Source organism: Muntiacus reevesi, chromosome 18, assembly GCF_963930625.1.
Source record: "Muntiacus reevesi chromosome 18, mMunRee1.1, whole genome shotgun sequence".
NCBI classification, from domain to species: Eukaryota; Metazoa; Chordata; class Mammalia; order Artiodactyla; family Cervidae; genus Muntiacus; species Muntiacus reevesi.
Genome location: NC_089266.1, coordinates 11,841,598 through 11,860,994, shown reverse-complemented (window position 1 = coordinate 11,860,994; position 19,397 = coordinate 11,841,598). Strand labels below are relative to the sequence as shown.

At 58.3% G+C, this 19,397-nt stretch overlaps 2 protein-coding genes across 3 annotated transcripts; both read right to left on the bottom strand.

The window, feature by feature from the left end:
- Positions 1 to 585: 585 nt before the first annotated feature.
- Positions 586 to 4,757, bottom strand: MRPL12 (mitochondrial ribosomal protein L12). The gene is made up of 5 exons (XM_065910583.1): positions 4,554 to 4,757; positions 3,755 to 3,941; positions 3,498 to 3,581; positions 1,298 to 1,432; positions 586 to 1,200 (listed from the first exon to the last, which is right to left on the bottom strand). Exons 1-5 carry the CDS (start codon positions 4,625 to 4,627, stop codon positions 1,084 to 1,086), a joined length of 597 nt encoding a protein of 198 aa, XP_065766655.1. The 5' UTR covers positions 4,628 to 4,757; the 3' UTR covers positions 586 to 1,083.
- Positions 4,758 to 6,108: 1,351 nt separating this feature from the next.
- HGS (hepatocyte growth factor-regulated tyrosine kinase substrate) lies at positions 6,109 to 19,250 on the bottom strand. Of its 2 annotated transcripts, none has more exons than XM_065910210.1 (22): positions 19,131 to 19,250; positions 17,607 to 17,691; positions 17,212 to 17,287; positions 16,742 to 16,834; positions 15,041 to 15,164; positions 13,880 to 13,932; positions 13,409 to 13,477; positions 12,661 to 12,785; positions 11,650 to 11,728; positions 11,485 to 11,583; positions 11,301 to 11,396; positions 10,661 to 10,699; positions 10,443 to 10,583; positions 10,289 to 10,348; positions 9,609 to 9,819; positions 9,041 to 9,213; positions 8,822 to 8,962; positions 8,562 to 8,739; positions 7,735 to 7,868; positions 7,540 to 7,659; positions 7,268 to 7,357; positions 6,109 to 6,811 (listed from the first exon to the last, which is right to left on the bottom strand). In XM_065910210.1, exons 1-22 carry the CDS (start codon positions 19,165 to 19,167, stop codon positions 6,701 to 6,703), a joined length of 2,334 nt encoding a protein of 777 aa, XP_065766282.1. In that variant the 5' UTR covers positions 19,168 to 19,250; the 3' UTR covers positions 6,109 to 6,700. The 2 variants fall into 2 exon arrangements, with proteins under 2 accessions (XP_065766282.1, XP_065766283.1); XM_065910211.1 differs by having other exon boundaries at positions 9,609 to 9,816.
- Positions 19,251 to 19,397: the final 147 nt, after the last annotated feature.

Genomic DNA, 19,397 nt, shown 5'->3' with positions numbered 1-19,397 from the left:
CCCTCTCCTGGGACTCTTTCTGCAATGATGGCCAGCTGGAAGCGCGTTCTTGTGGAGGACCTAGGTGGTGTGGGGGTTGCTGGGCACATCCATCTGGGAGCCTGGCAGCTCCTGGGCCTATCCTGAACCATCTCACCCAGAGGGTAGCACTCCCAGACCGAGTGTCCCCTTCTGGTCCCACAAACCAAGGGAGGCGGCTCCAGGTGGGACCTGAAGACCCAGGCCAGAGGGGGTGGGTCCCCACAAGTCACAGGAACTATGGGCCTCTTCAGAGTGGATACTCAAAAAGTCCTAACCCTAGCTGCCTGCCCTCAGCCCCAGGGGCCTCCTGGCATGGGCCAGTGATGGCACTTCCCCAGAAGGAAGCCAAGGGTCCTTGGAAAAAGAGGGCACTAGGCAAGAGCCCGCAAGCTTGGGTGGTCACTGCCACCTGTAAACGTCACTCTGACACCAGGTCACCTCTTCTTACCAAACCCCTGGCTCTATAACAAAGCTCTCTGAGCCCCTGTAAGGGAGCAGTTGACACCCCCAACTGCTGTAGGCTTGCAAAGCACACCCTCCTGCCTTCTGTGCCCCACCTATGGTACACACCTCACTCTCACCTGCCCAGGTCTGTATTTGCTGTTAAAGACCACTGATACTTAAAGACAAGGAGTTCCAAAGGCGCCCCCACCAGCTCCCAGGTGAAGATTTAGTGCCAGCCACGCAGGAGCTGCCACCCCCACTAGCAGGACACGTCTGCGTTGGGATCTCAGAGGAGAGCTTGCTGCACGTGGTGCCCAACCGACACACACGACTCCACACACAGGGCCTGGACAATGCATTTTTCCCAGCAGCCACGGGGGGTGTGTACACTCCTGGTAGGTTCTAGAGTCCTTCTCCCTGGTGCTGCACAGTCAGCGGCTGCCCCTCCCTCCCCATCTCGGCAGGTCCATCCGTCTGTCTCAGAACGGAGTTGGCCTCGTGGTGTGGATACCCAGTTCTGCTCCAAGGTTGCTCCATCCACTGAGACTGGGTGCTGGGCGCAAAGCAGGCAGAGCCCCACTCAGGGCCCGGGAACCCTGTCCACAGTCTCCTGGGCGGCTACTCCAGAACCACGGTGCCGCCCACTGCCTCCAGGGCCGCCTTGATCTTCTCGGCCTCGGCCTTGGCCACGTTGGCTTTGATTTCCTGAGGCAGGGATTCCACCAGCTTCTTTGCCTGCCAGAGAGTAAAGTCAGAACCCGACCTGGGCCTGGGCCAGTCTGAGAGCTGTCAGTGATGACGGGAGAGGGCTGTGTGGTACACGGAACCTCACCTGGACAAGGTTGATGCCCTGGACATAGTTCTTGATCTCCTTGATCAGCTTCACCTTGTCCACGGGCTTTGCCTCTGTCAGGCGGACAGTGAAATGTGTCCGTTCTTTTTGTTTGGGGACGTCTTCTTCTGCTGCCTGGGGGAGGGAGGTAGGAAGTGGATGGCAAGGTGAGAAAGGACGGGGTGAAGCAAGCAGATTCATTCCCAGGCCACCCTGTCCTGTAACCCAAAGGCAAAACCCAGGCAGGCTGCCTGACAAAGCCTGCGATTTTGCCAGGAGGCCACAGTGAGATGGGCAGGCTCAGGCTGCCAAACTGGGTGCCCTCCTTGCCTGATCCATCTCTCCAGATGCTGCTCTAAAACTACCTTCTGCCCCCACCACCCAGCACTCTACTTTCCTTGTCCTTTAAAAACTGTAACTTTTGAGACAAGGAAAAATGACACCATAAGTGCTTTGCAGCTAAAATAACACTACAGAAAAGCAGTGCTGATGTAGTCGTCAGCCAAGCCCAGGGTTACATACTGATGACAAATTTATAACCAGCTTCAGCTCCACCAGGTGACCAACAATGGGACAAATAGGCATGACAGAGCTCCAGCGGTGAAGACTACAGCACCCCTAGGGCAGGGACTGCATGGGCCAACAGCCTGGGGCAGTTCTACTTTGGGTCTGTTGCCTAATTATTAACAGCACCCCCTTTATCCTTAAAAGCACTCCAGTTCAGACAAGTGACACAGTAATTCTCCCTCTCCTTGCCCCAGTTGTTTAGCCTGTATAGTCACATTCCAGGTCATGGTGTGGGGAGGAAGTGTGGACGAGGCTGGTAGCACTATCAGACACATGTGGGATGTGGGGCGCTCCACAGGACCCTTGACCTGGTTTCCTCAGTAGGTGATGGCTGGGGGAAGGGGGTTGAGGGCAGCCACCCAGATTTAAGAGACTTGAGAAACCCAACAGTCAAATGCAACACACAGACCTCATTTGGATTTGAGTAAACCGACTGCTTTAAAGAAAGTCTGGGACGTTCCTGATTCTACAGCGGATAAAAATCTGCCTGCCAATGCAGGGGACATGGGTTCAATCCCTGGTCAGGGAAGATTCCACATGTTCTGGAATAACTATGCCCATGTGCCACAACTACTGAGCCTGCACTCTAAAGCCTGTACTCCAAGAGAAGTGACAGCAATGAGAAGCCAGTGCACCACAAGTAGAGAGTAGCCCTCGCTCTCCACAACTAGAAAAAGCCTGCAAGCAGCAACGAAGACCCCATGCAACCAAAAACAAAATATGAAAAAAAAAAAAAAAAAGGGTCTGGAAATGGAACTTCCCTGGTGGTCCAGCAGTTAAAGAATATGCTTTCCAATGCAGAGGACAAGGGTTTGATTCCTGGTCAGGGGACTAAGATCCTGCACGGCTTGGGGCAACAAAGCCCTCCTGCCTCAACAACAGAAAAGATCCTGCATGCCTCAATTAAGACTTATACGTAAAAAACTATTTAAAAAACAAATCTGGAACCATTAGCAAAACTTGAAAAGCCTAGGGTAGGAAACCCTGCTAGTTGCATTTGTTGTGCAAACAGCTCCTGGTAACGTGAGGAAATAGTGGTGCTTTCAGAGGTGGATGGTGGAACACACCAGGCAGAAGAGACCAGAAATCTGTCTCAAGCTTCAAAGAACAGGTGAAGCAAATGTGGCAAAACTTTTATGATTTCTGAGGCTGGGAGATGCATGTATCAATAATTGTGTTATTTCTCCTTGTGGATAAGTCTGAGATTTCCATGGCCCTGCCATCCCTCTGCCTCACTCTCATCCTTAGCTCCTCAAGTCTTTCCTCAGAGTCACCTTCCCTGCAGCCTTTCTTGAAACTGTAACCCTCTCCCTCCCTTAAGAGCTTCTTCCTTACTCTTTTCCCTTTCTGTTTGATGCAATTTCTTTTTTTCTTGTTTCCTCGCCTTTGGCTGTTACCCTCCACCACAAACATGGTCTTCACATGGGCAGGAACCTGCACAGTCTTGGCAGGGAGGAGGTGCCAGCGAGGCTGCAGGGGTGCCCACAGCTAGAAAGTGCACAGACCTGCAGGCTGTGCCTGGTTGATGAAGGACCAAGATAAGGGATGAGGAGAGAAATCTGGCCATGTGAGGTGGACAGGATATCAGCTGGACACCAGAGAAACACTGCTTTATGCCCCGGCCCAGCCTCACCTCCGGGGCTGCTGGGGCAGGGGCAGCCCCAGGCACCATGCCACCCATCGGCATCAACCCAACATCTTGGATCTTCAGTGTTTTCTGCAGAGACAAAGAAGGGTAGTTTCAGGAGCTGGTTGTCACACACAGACATGCTCAAGAACACGCCTGGCAAGGTCCTTGCATTTATAGAGCACACTCTGGATAATTTACCAAACTCCCAAATATCCCAGCAAGGGGCCCCAGAGCTCCCTGCCCAGCCTGAGCACTGATACCTTCAGGAGCTCGTTGAGGTCGGAGATCTCCAGCAGCGTGAGGCTGGCAATGTCCTGGACCAGCTGCTGGATCTTGGGGGGGTACTCCTTGGGGGCGTTATCCAGAGGGGCACCAGTGAGGGCCTCCCCCCTTCGATGGCTGCTGCATCTCATAAGCCGCACAGCGCAGACATGAGGTACCTGTTGCCTGAACCCCATTAAAACAGTCGTCAGCCTAGCACAGCCGGGTGACATGAGCCAGGCAGGTAGGTGCCATGAGCTCAGAAGATCTAGCTCCTTGGTCCCAACCCAGGTTCTCAGACTCCAGGGACCGCGTGGATAACAAAAGAGATTTCCCAGCCACTTTATATATTCTTCAAACGGCCTTGGAAACCCACATAACTGTCTGCAGACACGCTACCCACGACGTTTCCGGATTGGATGAACTCTACCAGCCCATGGACGTAAAGCAATTACCTGAATGCATTTTGCCGCGCAAACTTTCAGAACCTAGGGTCCCTGGTGGTAGAACGCCAGATCAATTCATGGGAGTCCTACCACGTCACTGTACTGCCAGGGAAACTGAGGCCCGGAGAAAAGCATGGACCGGTCCAAGGTCATACGGGGCCACCCCAGAACTGTCGGCGGCCCGTGAGGTTAGGGGATCGTTAAGTGGGGGCCCCATGCCTACCACCCACGTAGGAACTCACCGAGTCGGGGGAAGCCCCCCGCCCGCGGACGCCGCCCCAACGTGCACCCTCAGTGCCGGGCCAAGGGCCCCGTCCTACCAGCCTGACCAGCCCTCAGCGGCCAGCCGTACCTGGCGAGGCGAAGCGCAGCAGCTCGAAGCCCGAGACACGGCCCCCGTAGAAGGCTTGTGGCCGACGGCAGCATCGCTCTACAGGAGAAAAGGTCACACGCGGATCCTAGTAGGCGGGACGCTCTAGCCGCCAGGGCCACCGGACATAAGAGCTGGGGAGGACACTCTAGCCGCCAGGACTACCGAGCATAGAGCTGGGTAGTACGCTCTAGCCTCCAGGACAGCCGCGCATACAAACTGGAGGACCCTCTAGCCTCAACTCGACTTGCCTCCTCTCGCTCCGCGAGATTATGCAAAAGACAACGGGCGGCGCAGGCGCAGAGCTTCATTGAGAGGGCGGTGGCCCGACGGCGGCTGATGTGGGTCCTTCCCGCCGAGGGGCGAATGAAGCCGAGAGAAAGCCGAGGGAGACTCGGCGCCAGGGTTCGTTCGAGTCGGGGAAGCGAATTGGGACCTCGGTACACTAGGGACGACGGGCAGGGACCTGACCCTGTTGAACGGCATAGTGACACCTGCAGCAGAGTCCGGGCGTATGACATTTGCGCTACCGCAGGGCACGCCAGGGCATCCCCAGTGCCCTTCATCCTAAGGTCCGTTCTGGGGCCCCGGCCGCCGGTGGGCTGTGGTCACCTGGCGGGAGGAGCTCCCCGGCCCTGTGGGCCGCCTTCTCCTCGGTCTCCTTCTGTATCTAAACGGATGCCTTACAGGCCAGCTCGGGAGCAGATTTGGTCCTTCCGTTCTGGCCGCCGCAGTAGCGAAGCCGTCACCCTCCACCTGAACCAGACCCATGGCGAGCTAGAAACTCTGCTTGCAGCGTCTGCTAAGGGTTGTGATTGAGCCCGGAAGGGGTCGAGGATGGGCTCCTTGGGAGAATTTGTAAGCCTGGACTCTTGTCTTCAGCTGCCCGAATCCTCTGCACTCTTGCCTCTTAGTTCAGCTCCCAAATATCTGGCACATTGGGTGTTCCCAGCCCTTTGGGTCCTAGGGCCTTTGCTCCTTAAATGCAGCAGGGGACACACCCTTCTCCTTCTGTCCTAGATACCACAGGTGATTTTCTGAGAACCCAGGGGTAACAGTCCTGACTTTAGGTCGAAGAAAGCTGTGCTTCCCTTTGCCCAGCACCTCTGTGATTCTGGCCCTGCTTTTGACCTGAGCTCTGAGCCCATTAAACTACTGCATTCCTTCATAGAAGAGCTAACAAGGGGAATCACCCAAGAGGTTTGCACACTTGGTTTATGAAATGTACTGAACCCTGGATGTGAGAGGCTCTGAGTCTATGTTGTCATAGGCTCAATTTCTTCTAGGCTACAATTCTGACAGTGTAGACTCAGACTAGAGCCCAGGCCCCGCACGTCTCTCCCAGGAGTCAGGGCAGTTGGGTGGAGAGGGCACAGGTCCGCAGTGCTCAGTCTCAGGAATACAATCGCTCTCAAGGCTGAGTAGCCTGCACCAGTTGAGACTCCTATGGAACTAGGCCTGGGGCAAGGGGCAGCTGGCCTGTGAGAAGGCACCCACACACCCACCCAGAACTGAACCAGCTGCCCAGCACTTTCCCTCTGAGCAGACACCCTGATACTTGTTGAAAGACATTTTTATTATCACTGTTCCATTCCGTCTACTCAGGGCACTGGATAAGATGGCAGCTCAGAAGCAGAGAAGCTGGAGACAGGCCCCACCCTTCCTGTGAGGGCCAGGAGCATCCCTGCTGACAGCCTGGGGGGCCATGCTGGAGAACTCTGGGGAGCACTCACGCTAGTCACAGACCATGGCCCCAAGGTCTCCCGGGTGCAGATGGGAGGGCATGAGCTGTGTGGGGCGGAAACCCCACTCTGGCCAGCCCTCACAGAACCCGACATACTGGGCTGGGGGCTTCCTCTCAGGGAAGGTCCTTCCCTTCCACCCTCCTCCCCGAGGCCCAGCCCTGGGGAAAGGAGTCAGACGCCAACCCAAGGAGACAGGGAGGAGGATGGGGCCGAGGGGGACCAGGAGCTGGCAGGCAAGGATGGAGACAGAAGTGGCCAGAGGGAAGGGCCACCCCGCCCACGCAGAGGGGGGAGAGCAAGGCGGGAGGACGCGCTAGTTAGAGATGGAGGCGGCGGTTATGGAGAACCGTAGTGTTACTCTAGATGGGGCGCTCCCAGCCGGGGTCAGTCAAAGGAGATGAGCTGGGCTTCACTGCTCTGTGCTGGCGGGCCCTGTGCTGGGGGCTGCTGGGCCACTGGGGGCTGCTGCTGAGGAGGGCCGCTGGAGGGCGCCATCTGCGGGGGGACACACGGGCCGGTGGTCTGTCCTCCCTCTCCGGGCCCCAGCTTCCCCATCCTCTACCAGCTCCTCTCCAGGACACTCTACAAACCAGCCTGTCCCGGTACTTAGGCCCCTCAAGCCCACGCTCCTGACTCCTTCCCTCCCTCCACTCGTCATGGACTCCCTGTCCCCAGCAGAGACAGGCTTCCACTCCCCAGGCATTCCGGATTCATGTCTCTGGAGCTGAGTAGATGGGACCTTGGGCTTTTAAGTAAACATATGGCTTTGACACCCAACAGTTATTGCTACGTGTCTGTCCTGGTGCTGCCTGAAGAGCAGCAGCCCTGGCCCACGCCGGCCACACTTCGCAGGGCAGCCCCACTGTAGGGAGGGGTCCACAGTGAAGCCTGTCCCCTGTCATGACCCACCATGACGGGGGACCACCCGTCGTGGTCCCAGGAGAGGCTCACCTGCTGGTACACAGGCTGCTGCCCTGAGATGTAGGGTTGCTGTGGGGGCGGCAGAGGCGCATCTTGGCCGGGGAGGGTCGGCATGAGATTCTGTGGACAATGAAACAGCCCCATGCTAAGAAAGCAGCTCTGTAACTAGGTAAATGCCAACCAGCAGGGAAAGGCAGTGGAGGGGATGTGGGGCAGTGAGCAGAGCGTGGCGCCTGCCCAGCATGCTCCCACCCCCAAGGGCCCTCCTCCTCCCACCTGAGGCCCCCCCGACAGCCTCTCACCTGCATGCTGTAAGGCTGGTAGCCCATGGACACTGACTGGCTCCCCATGTAGCCCATTGTACCAGACTGCGGGGGCTGGGAGATGGCTGGGAGGCTCTGTGGGGCCTGGGAGGCCACGTTCTGTGGAGGAGAGAGGGCGATGGGAGACAGTTGGGCCCATGGGCCTTGTAGGGAAGGGGCGGCCTCCCGACCTACCTGATAGCCCTGTGTGGGAGTAGGCTGGTATGATGAGTAGGCTGGGCTGGTGGTGGGCCCTGCAGGGCCCTGTGGAGCTGCCTGTGCACCAGCCGCCCCTGCTGGGTACATGTATGCGCTCACCATGCTGGGATCTGCAGGCAAAGAGGAGAGAGCTCAGACCTCTGAGGATAGATGGGGCAGGAGACGGGGTTTGAGTTTCCCTTTTCCTTGTGACTAACAGAAGTAAGTTTGTGTTTCATATTCTCACCAAAGAATAGTAAGTAAAATCAACAGAGACTAGAAAGGACCCACAGAACATCTCTCTCTCAAAAGACCAGTCACAGCCCAAGTGAGAGGTGGTCTGCAAGATGACGGGCCAGTGGTCTTTGGGAAGTCAGTGTCACCCCATGGAAGACCAAGGAACGTTCTAAGAGGGAGGACAACTAAACAGGTGACAGGTTTCTTGTTGGCACAAATGAGGCCCTGGGATCATGTGAGCGTTAAGCGGGCCGTGGATGTGGTCACACCAGGGCCTCAGGGCTCTTTGTCTGGCACCTGTGCCCAGACCCTGGGCAGCATCCTGGTTTAGCAAATGCACTGAAGCCTCTAGTAGTAAAGGGTGTCACACCCGCCACTCCCCCTAAGTTGGGTCAGAAGAGACGGTGAGTGGGGGGAGAGAGAGTGAATCTGAAAAATGCTGTGTACTGCTCTGCCGACTGTAAGTTTGAGATCACACCAAAATAATAATAAAAAAAGGAAAGGGTAGTGATTTGGGGTTCGTCTTGGCTGTTGGGGCCCCACCCTCCCGCCCCACCCCGCTCCCCCGCCCCACCCCACTCCGTTACCTGCCGCGGCTGCTGGGATGCTGGGGTAGGGGCCACTGGCGGCCGGGGCCGGCTGACTCATGTACATGGTGTGCATGGGCGAGCCCTCCACCGAGCCGGCCGGGCTGAAGGTGCCCGCGAAGCTCGCCGGGCCGGAGGGCTGGTACAGCACACCCCCCGCCGCAGGCACAGCCTGGAGCTGGAGACAAAGAGATAGCTTTCAGGGCACTTCTCTGTCACCAGGGTACCCCGAGGAACTGGGGTGTGTGGTGGGCACGTGCCTGGGCGTAGGGCAGGGAGAAAGCTGGCATCTGGGCCCGCATCTGGATGGTCTGCTTCTGCTGCTCCAGGCGCATCTGCCGCTCCTTCTCCTGCTCCTGCAGGCGCTGGATGGCCAGCTGCCGCTGTACCTCCAGGTACTCCTGTGGATCATGAGGCAGGTGTCAGGGCTGCCTCTGGCCCCAGCACCCCACAGCCGGGCCAGGCCGCCACCATCGCACCTGCTTCTTCTGCCGCATGATCTCTAGCTTCTGGGCCAGCTGGATCTGGCGCTGGCGCTCGGCCTCCTCGGCTGCACGGCGAAGCTTCTCCCGGTGCTCCTCCCGCAGGGCGCTGAGCGCTCCCCGGGCGTCACGGATCTGCGCCAGCTTGTCCTGCAGTCCCTCGTAGTACACTGTGGGGAGGGGGCAGAGCTGGGGGGTCTTGGCATTGGCTGGAACAGGAGCTGCCCAGCCCGGCTTGGGAAATGGCAGGGCCCAGCTGAGCGCCTATCTACAGGGTGCAGCTGGCATCGGGGCTCCAGGGCGGGTGGACACGCATGCACATGTGTGGGCACACGTCCACACACATATATACTCCCTCCAGCTCACTGTCATCAGTGGGACACCTGCTGCTGAGACTCTCTCATGCAGAGCCCAAGGTCCCTCGGGGCAGCCCTGCCCACACCACCCCAGGTGCAATGATTCCTGGCCCAGAAGGCACCCACTGCCCCTAGTGGGTGTGGCAGGCTCCTGATGGGAGCCCCCAAGGCCCTGGAGGGACACCTGGGAGGGTGCGCATGGCACGTACGCCTGCGCTCATCCAGCTGGTTGAGCAGCTCCAGCAGCTGGGGGTGCATGGTGTTGATGGACTGGAAGAGGGACAGCACGGCCGAGTCATTGGTGATGCTGCGGCCCCGCACATGGTTGCTCTTCATGCGGTTGACGAAGGTGGTGACGGCGTTCTGCAGGGCCTTCAGGAACTGCGCGTGGCTCTCCTCTGACTCCCCATTCTGGTACTGCTGCCGGGGCACAGGGAATCTGCCTGAGCACCTCCCACACCCCCAGCCCGAGTGGGGGCAGGGTCCCTCTGTCCGGCTGAGCCAGATGCTGAGCTCTGAGCTTGCTGCAGGACTGACTGGGTCCTCCTGGGGGGTCTGCAAGAGGCACCCTCAGCATCTGGTTCACGAGAGAGGAAATGGAAGCCCAGGGAGGCTTGACTTTTGCCCATAGGCACAGTGTGGCCAAGACAAAGCTGTCCTAGCCCTGGCCTCTTACTCCGCTGGACAGCAAAGTGCAGAGCCCCAGAATATTCCAACCTGTTCGGGGTAGACAGGAAGGAGTTGAGCAGGGCACACAGCCAACCCAGAGACAGTCAATGGAGAGCTGTAAGCAGCAACGACCCACCTCTGGGAGCTCACCGTGAGCCTGGCACTCTGCACTCTGGGAGGCCGAGTCTGCCCCCAGCCCAAGGAGGGAGTCACGACTTACCTCACTAAAGGCGGCTCCGGCTGCAGTTACGGCCTGAGGGTCTGTCTCTGGGAGGGAAGTCTGGAAGGGACCAGACAGTGAGATTCCATCTCTGCCTATCCTCGTGTCCCTCTCCCAAGGGACCACAGTCCGAAGCCTGAGAGTGGCCCCTTACCTCCACATTGGCAGGGATGGTGTGTCCCTCCCCAGGCTGGGCCGTGGGCTCTGTCAGAGGCACTGGCGCGGACGGTGTGGGGCTCTTCCGAGCCTCCTCCTGCTTCTTCTCCCAGTAGTTCCGGTTCAGGTACCGCGCAAGCTGCACAGGCAAGAGGGGGTCACTCCCAAGGGCCAGGAGGCAGCGAGGGGAAAGCGCCACACTTGGGGTATCCTCACCTCGGGGTCGATGTCCTCAGCCAGAGGCGCCGACGAGTTCTGGGGAGACATGGTGGATGTGAGAGGCCACAGGCCAGAGAGGCCTGGATGATGTAGCCGTGAGCGCGGACCCTGCAGGCTGGCCAAAGCCTGTCCGAGCGCCAAGGGGCTCCATAACCGTAGATGGAATGCAGGGTGCTGCCCCACCAGCCCGCCCACGACCACAGGGATGGGTGGGCAACTGGCAGGGCTTCTCTCAGCTCCACCCACAGTGCCCTGCAGGGTTTGCAAATGTCTTTCTAAACCTCTGCCCCACCTGCCACCTTCCTCCTTTGTACAGAGAGAATTCAGTCCTCCTCCAGCAAACAGACCTGTGATGGCCTCAAGGGAGGCTAGAAAAACGAGCACCTTTGACCCAAAATGTCCCCACCTCCTCCCACTCTGGGGGGGGTGGGTATGGAAGACACCAAGGTCTCGACAGTGAGGCCTCCAGCCCTTCCAGTGTCCTCTGCTCCACTGGGGTCCCGACCAGGGAGCTGAGACCTGTGGGCACCAGGCTGCCTCTGTCCCTGCGCAGGAGACTCGAACATCTTTGCTGAGGCACAGTTGCCTGCCCCCCGCCCCACAGGAAGGTGGTCCAAGCCACTGGGGCTGGGCTCACCACAGGCGAAGAGTACAGGCTGCTGGCGGGGGGCGCTGAGGAAGCCACGGGTGTGGGTTCTGCCTTAGGGTATGCGGTATAGGCCGACTTCTGCCTCTGCGGGAGAACCAGGAGGAGGGTGTCCGAGGTGCACTCCACACTTTCCTGGGCACCCCTGGACTCTGCAAGGCTGCCCCCTGCTCACCATCCGCTCCTTCTCCTCAGCCTCTGACTGAGACAGGGCCAAGGCCAGCTGCAGCTCCTCCTCTTCCTGAAGGGCCGTCTCGTCCCTTTTGGGGGGCAGCTGAGGATGACAGGACAGGGTTAGCAGGGCCAAGGGTCAAGGCGCCCCCAGAGGCCCGGGCCGTACCTGCGACTGCTGAGACAGCGGGCTGGTCAGGTACTCCGGGGGCAGCTCCGTCGTCGAGGCTGCTTTTCCCTCCGCTTTTCTGGAAGAGACAGGATGCTGTGTGTCACCGGGTGTTGTATCCTACCCCCATATGTTCTTGGACACAGCCTGGTGCTTCCCTCTGATACCCCCAGGGAAGGAAAACGGGGCTTCCACAGACCACACTCCAGAGAAAAGCTGGACCCTCAAACCCGTTGTCACCTCTGGGCTGCAGGGCCCTGGGCAAGTCACTGGCCTAAACGACAGCCCCCTTCCTGGAAATTGGGCTCAAACACCTCCACACTGCAGTCTTCCACAAAAAAGGACCTCCCAGTGGAGCGGCCTACAGATGCTCCTTCCCCAGATCATCAGATCCCATCACTGAGGCTGGGAAGATGGACAACACAGGCTCCTGGGCCAGCCACACAGGGCCTGACTATCACAAGGAGACCTTAGACCCAAACCCAGAGATGTGCCTCAAACAGCCTACACCCCTCAGCAATGTCCTTGTCACAAAAGACAGAGAGGCTGAAACTCACCAGGTTAGAAAGCTGAGGAGGCGGGCGGGTCCTGACAGGACAGAACCACCATGGGCCATTACTGGAACTTGGGAAGCCTGAACAGGGACTAACCACACTGATGCCAAATGCCCCAGCGTGATGGCTAGCAGCGGTCTCATGGGAAGAGTTCCCCTTGGGAAGCACACACGGGAGTTGAAGGGAGAGGGACAGGGTGCCTGCGACCCACTCTTGACAGTTCAGGACACAAGGTGGGTACGGGCACACAGGCCTGGGGGGGGTGTGTGTGTACGTGTGATGGAGTCAATGGGGCTGCAGAAAGGCAATTCACTGTCATAGGGTGGGGGGTCTCCAGGCAACTCCTGCATCTCTTCTCCCAAAACTTTATAAACAAACCCAAGCAACTGGCCAGCAGGACTCAGACCTAGGAGCCCTGCCTGGCACTGCCCTAGCTCCAGTGCCCCAGGGGACTCACTTGTTGAGCTGCTCGTAGCAGGGCTCACACACCCGCACCTCCTTCTCGATGCCGAACTTGGGGATGGTGGAATACTTGGAGGAGCACTTGCCACAGAAGATCTGGCCACACGCCCGGCAGTGGTGCTGTGATATGGGGTGGGTCAGGGAGGCCTGGTCAGCCACTCTTCACACACACGTCCTGCCCAGCACTGCCCGCTGCAGGATGTGCCAGGCTGGGCCTCCCAGGCTGGGGTGGGAGGCCACAAAGGCCCTGGGGGAACGCTAGAGAGCTCTCAATTGTAGCCTCCACTTTGAGGAAAAGAAGTCAAATTAAGAAAAAAAATTCACAAAAGAATGCATAAGCTGTCCTAATAAATAAGTGTTACTGGACAATGAGTCTGGGGAGTCTGCTCAGATGTCCCAGGCCCCAGCCTTGGCCACGGCTTCAGTGAGCAGAGGGAGGGTCCAAGCCGGACAAGCCGAGTCAGCTGAGACTCAGCCAAGGAGCTACTGGCCGAGGCAATGCAGACCCAAACCCCCGGGCGTGGGGTGTTTCCATTCCCCGGGAGTGCAGCCTTGCCAGAACCTTGCCTGAGGGCACTGACCACTGGACACAGACCCCGGGTGACCTCACTCCCCACACCACCAGGTCCCGGTCCAGAAAGGGCCTGGTATGGGCGCAGTGGCCTTGTGATGACAGTGGGAGGCTTGGGGTCTGTCCCGGCCAGGTGGGGAGCTGGGGCCCTCCCTGAGGCAGGTGCACTCACCTTGCGGGTCATGACCCCAAACTGCACCCGGCACCGGTGGCACTCCTCAGCATCCACCCAGTCGGGGGCCTGGGGACGGGCAGAGTCAGGTCACATGCCCCTGCCCTTCCTGACCACCCCCGCTCTCCAAAGATGTGCACACAGGACTGCGGCCAGCCAACCCACTGCAGACATGACTCGAGGAAGGATCTCCTTCCAAATCGGTCTTCTTTTCTTTCTAAAGTCCTGACTGCAAGACTTCCCACAGCTTCGGGGACAAGGAAGTATTTAACTGGGAACCATAGCCCTAAGGCATCTTCAAGCAGGTTCCTTTCTCTACCGGCAGACAAAGCTGCATATTCTACTTCAAGGGCATTCTCATGCTGAGGTCAACGAGCAGTTCACCTGCTCCCAACAAGCCCAGATCCCAGGGTCTCCCTTCTGCCTCCTGCAAGCAGCCTAACTCCTGGACCCAGTACCCCGTGAACTCACTCTCTCCGCAGCAAACATGGCATCGCTCTCCTTGAACTCTGGGAAGACATGACCTGGAGAAAGGAGGCCCCTGTTACCGCTGAACGCTGCCCAGGTGTGTGAGGCCTTCAGCCTCACCTGTTCTTATCCATCAGCCCCGAGGCCTCCAGTGGTCACATCCCAGCTCTTGGCGTCTGCCTCTCCGAGCAGACAGAAGAGGCCCAGAGCCCCAGGCAGCAGGCACAGTGACCTCACACTGCACAAGGGTGTCTCGGGGCGCAGCTCAGCCGGCCTGCTCCACAGTTGGGGTGGCTCCACACAGCTGCTCAGTCCTGGGGACCACACACAGAGCCTAGCCTTGCTCCCACCACATCAAGGCCTCACGGGTCTTCCCTGGGCCTCTCGTCTGGCTCTTGGCCTGCATTCCAGCCAACCACACTTCCCAGAGCTTTTAAATCGGAGTTCCCGAGCTTTTTTTTTTTTTGAGACATGGATCCGTTGGAATCCCAAAAGTCTTTCTTCATTGTTGTTTTTTTTCTTTCGGCCATGCTACGTGTCTTGTGGGATTTAGTTCCCCAACCAGAGATCAAATCTGGGTCCCCGACAGTGAAAGTCCAGAATCTTAACCAGTGGACTGCCCGGAAATTTCCTCCATAAACTCTGGATGTCCTCTCATGTCTGTAGTCCAGGAATTGAGAGTCTGAGGCCAGCTTATTGACCTGAATGGGTCCTTCATCACACAGTGTCTGCACAGTCCTGCCCACCCTGCAGCCAACAGGCAGTGCCCTTACTCCCGCTCCATGGCTCATGTTGGGATCAGAAGACCCAGCCCCGCCGTGCGGCACAGGTGGAGAGGACCCAGCTTGCCCTCTCACCCACACCTGGTGGGAACACCAGGAAATCTTCCAAATGTGGCCTGAATCCACCGCTCTCCTTGCCAGAACCCCAACATCTCCCCACAGGCACCAGAACAACAGGGAGGAACACACACTGGGCCTGAAGAAGCCTGTCTCAGCTGCCACAGCCCCGCTTAAGACTCTCCAAGTCCACTGTGCTCAGAGCACAGTGCCGCGCCCAGCACAGCCTCCCTTGGGCCCACCTGGTGCAGGGCAGCCCCTCAACTCCTGATGGTGTGTCCCAAGCCCGGAACTGGACCCTCTCGCCCCCACCCCCATGACTCACCTTCCACCTTCATGATCTGGTATGTGTCCTGGACCACCTTGTACTTGGGCTCGTTCCGGAAGGCGTGTGCCCAGGCCTGAATCAGATACAGGATCTTGTTCCGGACGTTTACTTCCACCTGCCTCTGTAGGCAAGAGAAGAAGGAAGATGAGAAAATGGAGATGCCAAAGAGATATCTCAGAACAAGGAAGCAGCTGGCAAGACCCCAACAGGAGCCCAAGTAGGGCACCGGGGCCATGTAGGGACCCACTCCCCAGATCCAGGCCTCCTCAAGGAACCCCGTTCCCCAAAGACAAATCCATTCACGCTACCTGTTGATTCAGGGCCTGCACTGGTCTCTAATCGCCTGGGAGAACCTGGGGAATCCCTCAAGTGAAGGCTCTCCCACCCCTACTGTCCCATCACCACCTGTCTCTCCCCATCTCATCCCGTGCCCAACAGGACCCTGACCACCTAGGGAGCCCCTCAGCCTGTGACCCACTCTAGGGCTGGCTAAGGCCAGCCTCCAACAGGCATAGCCAACCAAGCTTGGGCTGAGGGTGCAGATGCACAGTCAGCCAGCTTCCTCCTTCCAGTCAGGTGGGACGAATGGCTCCAGAAAGTTCCCCACATACAAGGCCACCACCTCCAGCAGATTAAAGCACAACCAATCCCATTTCTAGAGCTCTTTCGACGATGTACACACACAATGCTCAGGACGGTGGGTTGAGAAAGTTGCTTCGAGGAGACACCCACCACAGCTCCCATGCCAGAGCTCCTGCTCTTTTTTGTAACCTAGGTCCAGTCAGTGGACCCCACTCCAGGAGCCCCGGCCCTCCAAGGACTCAGATCCCGAGCCGTGTGAACAGGACACGATCATGCCCACACAAGGAGGGCAGGTTCTAATCCTTCCTCTGTCACCCAGGACTGAGGAGCGGCTGGCCAAGCCTCTAGTCAGGGCTTTGGAAAAGTCCCGCTGTCAGCTCAGCCTCAGATGGGCTCTGGGCTGCGAAGCCCACAGGCGCCCAACAGGCCTAGGCCACAGTGGCGGTGGAGTTGGTGCCGGAGATGTGTTCCTAGGTTGCCACCTAGGGTGGCCTCAGCTCTGTGGGATGCCCTTCACTTCCAAGAATAGCTACACCACCCCGCTCTACATCAGACAACCTCCTGGTGTCACTGACCACATCACAATCCCTACAGGTGGGCAGCGAACCTGCCCTGCTCAGATGACCCCTTGAGGCCCTGGGGGACTTTCCCTCCTCTGCCTTGGTGGGGGGCGGGTTGCCCACTGCTCTGGCATCCCTTCTCTGTTCCTGTTCCCCAGCTCTGCCTCCACAAACACAACAAACTCAGGCGCCTCCCTGCTCTATGCAAGTCTTCAGGGGACCCCAGGTCTCCACTCACATGCGCTGCCATGGCCACACGCACACTGTTCCTCCCCACCTTCTCTGCTGCTCAGTGAGCATCCCCTGCCCTTCAAGACTCAGCTCCTGCCCCCCAGGAAGGTTTCCTCACCTTGCAGGAGGAGTGGGGTCTCCTCCGCACTCCCAGAGGCAGCCCTGGCTAGCTTCTGCGAAGGCCTGACCTCTCGAGGCAGGGATCACAAACACCTGCCCTCCAGCCCTTGGCACTGTTTCTGACCCAGGTGCCAGCAAAGTCCCAGGAAGCCCTCAGGGTGGTGCACCCCCGCACGGGCCTCTCTGCTTCCTACACAGCACCCACCTTCAGCAGCTCCTTCAGTTCCTCCATGGTTTGCTTGTTCGCCACCTCGTCATGGACTGTCTGGCCACAATTCTTCACCACAGACTCCATGACCTGCAGACCCCAGGGAGGGGAAGACTTAAGCTGCTGGTCAGGGCAAGAATTCTCCCTCCTGGACAGGTCCACCTTCCTCACAAGAAGGTGGGCCTCAACAGGGCCCTCAGACCACCCAGCTAGGCGGGAAAGCCAACAGAGCAGTCTCCAGGGCAAGCAGCAGCCAGGGCTACACCACTCCTTTTAACTCCGTGTTTTATCACCAAGGACAGACACTGCAGTCAACCTCAGGGCCTACACGTGTCAGCCTCAGGCGGAAGATTGGAAGCGCTGCTCCCAGCCCAGCCCAGGCCTCTGTCCCTGGTGCCTCCACTGTTGGCAGTGCGCCCATCGCTGCCACCCTGACCAGGACCGACTGGAGTACAGGGTCTGATTACCTCTAGGGCGTACAAGGCCACGTGGGGATTCTTGTCGTTAACTTTCTTCTTGATGGAACTCACTGCATATTTTGCCCTGACAGAAAAAAAGGCATTGGTAAAAGCAAACAGAGGGAAAAAAAAAAAAAAGAAAACAGCTTCTAAGACTGAGGAAAAGCCCATTGGCCATTTGGTCCTTGAGACCCCCTAGGCAAACTTCCAGGTAACCATATACTCCCAAACTGTACAGATAAAGTCCTTTAACTGTCCCGAGATCTCAAAAGCCCTAGTACACAGACCACACAGTCCTCTGTCGCAGTCTAACGGGCTCAGCTTTCATCCGGACAGGATCCTGGAGTGGAAAGCAACCCTAGTCCACGGTGCGGCCACCCCACTGCTTCCGAGGGAGCACTTACTGTGTGTCCCCCTGGCGGATCAGGTCACAGATCTGGAGGATGGACTCCCAGTCAGTCTCCAGAAGAAGCTGGCTGGTCGCTTTGTCTAAGGCAGAAATGCACCATTACAAGGGCTCATCCTGCTGGGTGATCCCCTAGCTGGCCCCCCCAGCTCAGCAACAAGCAGGAGCAACTGCTCCCTTCCCATTTTAGACATCTGGACCAAACGGAAAACTATGTGACCATCCTCCTGACACCTGACAATAATCGCGGAAAGCACTGTCCTTCCTGAAAGACACTGTGGGCTTTTTACACATAAGTGCTGTTCCAAACACTTTACACAAGCTCGCTCAACTCTCACACAACCTTAAGAACTAGGGAATATTCCCACCCTCTCTGCGGACAAGCAAACTAGGTGAGAAGTGAAGAGAGGTAAAGTCACTGGGCCTGAAATCACATAGCTTGCTGGGGTGGAGCCAGAATTCAACACTAAGCTCTGCTGCCTCACCCCTCAGAGTCCCTGGTTTTCAGAAGCTTAGCCTGTTTTTTAGCTCTCAGCTGTGGCACTGCTGGAGAGACATACAGCAGAGACCCTGGTCCTCTGCCTCAAGTGCTTTGTGGAGTGCAGACAGGGCTGACCTGCCAAGGAGGACTCTCCAACGACCACCTCTAGTCTACGTCACTGTGGCCTCAGACACAGATGAGCGGCTCAGGGGCTGCTCTCCCAGTTCAGTCAGGACCGTGGTCTCTGGAGTCGTACAGAAGATCAAAAAGGATCTGACAGTGACTCCTGATTTGATCGCTGAAGGGCTGAACCATCTCCTGAGCTGAGTCCCTCAGCCCAGATAATTCAATGAGCAAGGAAGAGGCCTCATCTGAGGTCCCTCGGAGATCACGTTTGAGGAAAAAGGAGGCCAGTTTCAGGCTGACCGTTCCACTACCCAGGGCGCCTGTCCCAAACACAGAACAGTTTCCTGAAGGAGAGTGAGCTTGTCCATAAACATTGATTTTCCTTCCTAAAACCTGTGACCTCCAGGAGGTTCAGAAAGATCAGCTATCCACCCCAACAGAGGAAACGCCTTCTTAGCCCCGGCGCTTCTTCCCGGAGCCCAGTGGGGACATACGGCGCGAGTCTGGATCCCTGGGAAAGCAGCGCTCCAAAGAGCTGGCAGGTCCCAGGGAGGACACTGCTGGCTCCACCCTTTGGGGCCCACCTATGGGTCAGAATTCCCAAATCCCAAGTAACCACGGTTTTTGGCGGGGAGAGAGGGTCTACTGAGACTTTACTATTTCACTGAGTCATCCATTCTCGTGACTCAGGACGTGAGGCCCGCTTGGCCAAACGCTGGTAGTTACTTCCCCAAGCTCCTGGCCGGTCTCCTGCGCGGACCCTCACTCAATCGGTCGGCTCCAGGCCCTGCGCCCAGGACCGCCGGGCCTTACGTCGCCTTCGCGCCCGCCCGCCCAGGACCGGAGTCGCGCGGCGATCGCCCGGGAGCACTAGGGGCGTGGGTCTTTCCCACCGGGGAGCGGGGGCCGCGTTACCTAGGAGACGCTCGAAGGTGCCACTGCCGCGCCCCATGGCGACCCGGTACCCCAACCTGACGCCGCGGCGATCCCCACTGCTGGCCGGCGCGCCCCCGACTTCCGCTTCCGCCTGCCTCTCAGACGCGCGCACGCGCACGTCGCCGGCCAGCCCGCGAGCCGTGGGGAGGAGGGTCTTTCCGCTCGCCCCGGACGCTGGGCGCCGATTAGACCGCGCTTACTGAGACGGTTAGAGTAGGGAGCCAATGAGCTGCCCGGCGGCAGAGT

Excerpts from the sequence above, each read along its gene's own strand:
- MRPL12 (XM_065910583.1), bottom strand. The coding sequence starts at position 4,627 with ATGCTGCCGTCGGCCACAAGCCTTCTACGGGGGCCGTGTCTCGGGCTT. Across the intron at positions 3,582-3,754 it reads ACCTCAACGAGCTCCTGAAG|AAAACACTGAAGATCCAAGA; the intron begins GTATCAGTGCTC and ends TTGTCTCTGCAG. Across the intron at positions 1,201-1,297 it reads AGGGCATCAACCTTGTCCAG|GCAAAGAAGCTGGTGGAATC; the intron begins GTGAGGTTCCGT and ends ACTCTCTGGCAG.
- HGS (XM_065910210.1), bottom strand. The coding sequence starts at position 19,167 with ATGGGGCGCGGCAGTGGCACCTTCGAGCGTCTCCTAG. Across the intron at positions 9,214-9,608 it reads CCAGCTGGATGAGCGCAGGC|TGTACTACGAGGGACTGCAG; the intron begins GTACGTGCCATG and ends CCCTCCCCACAG. Across the intron at positions 7,358-7,539 it reads ACCAGCCTTACAGCATGCAG|AATCTCATGCCGACCCTCCC; the intron begins GTGAGAGGCTGT and ends CATTGTCCACAG.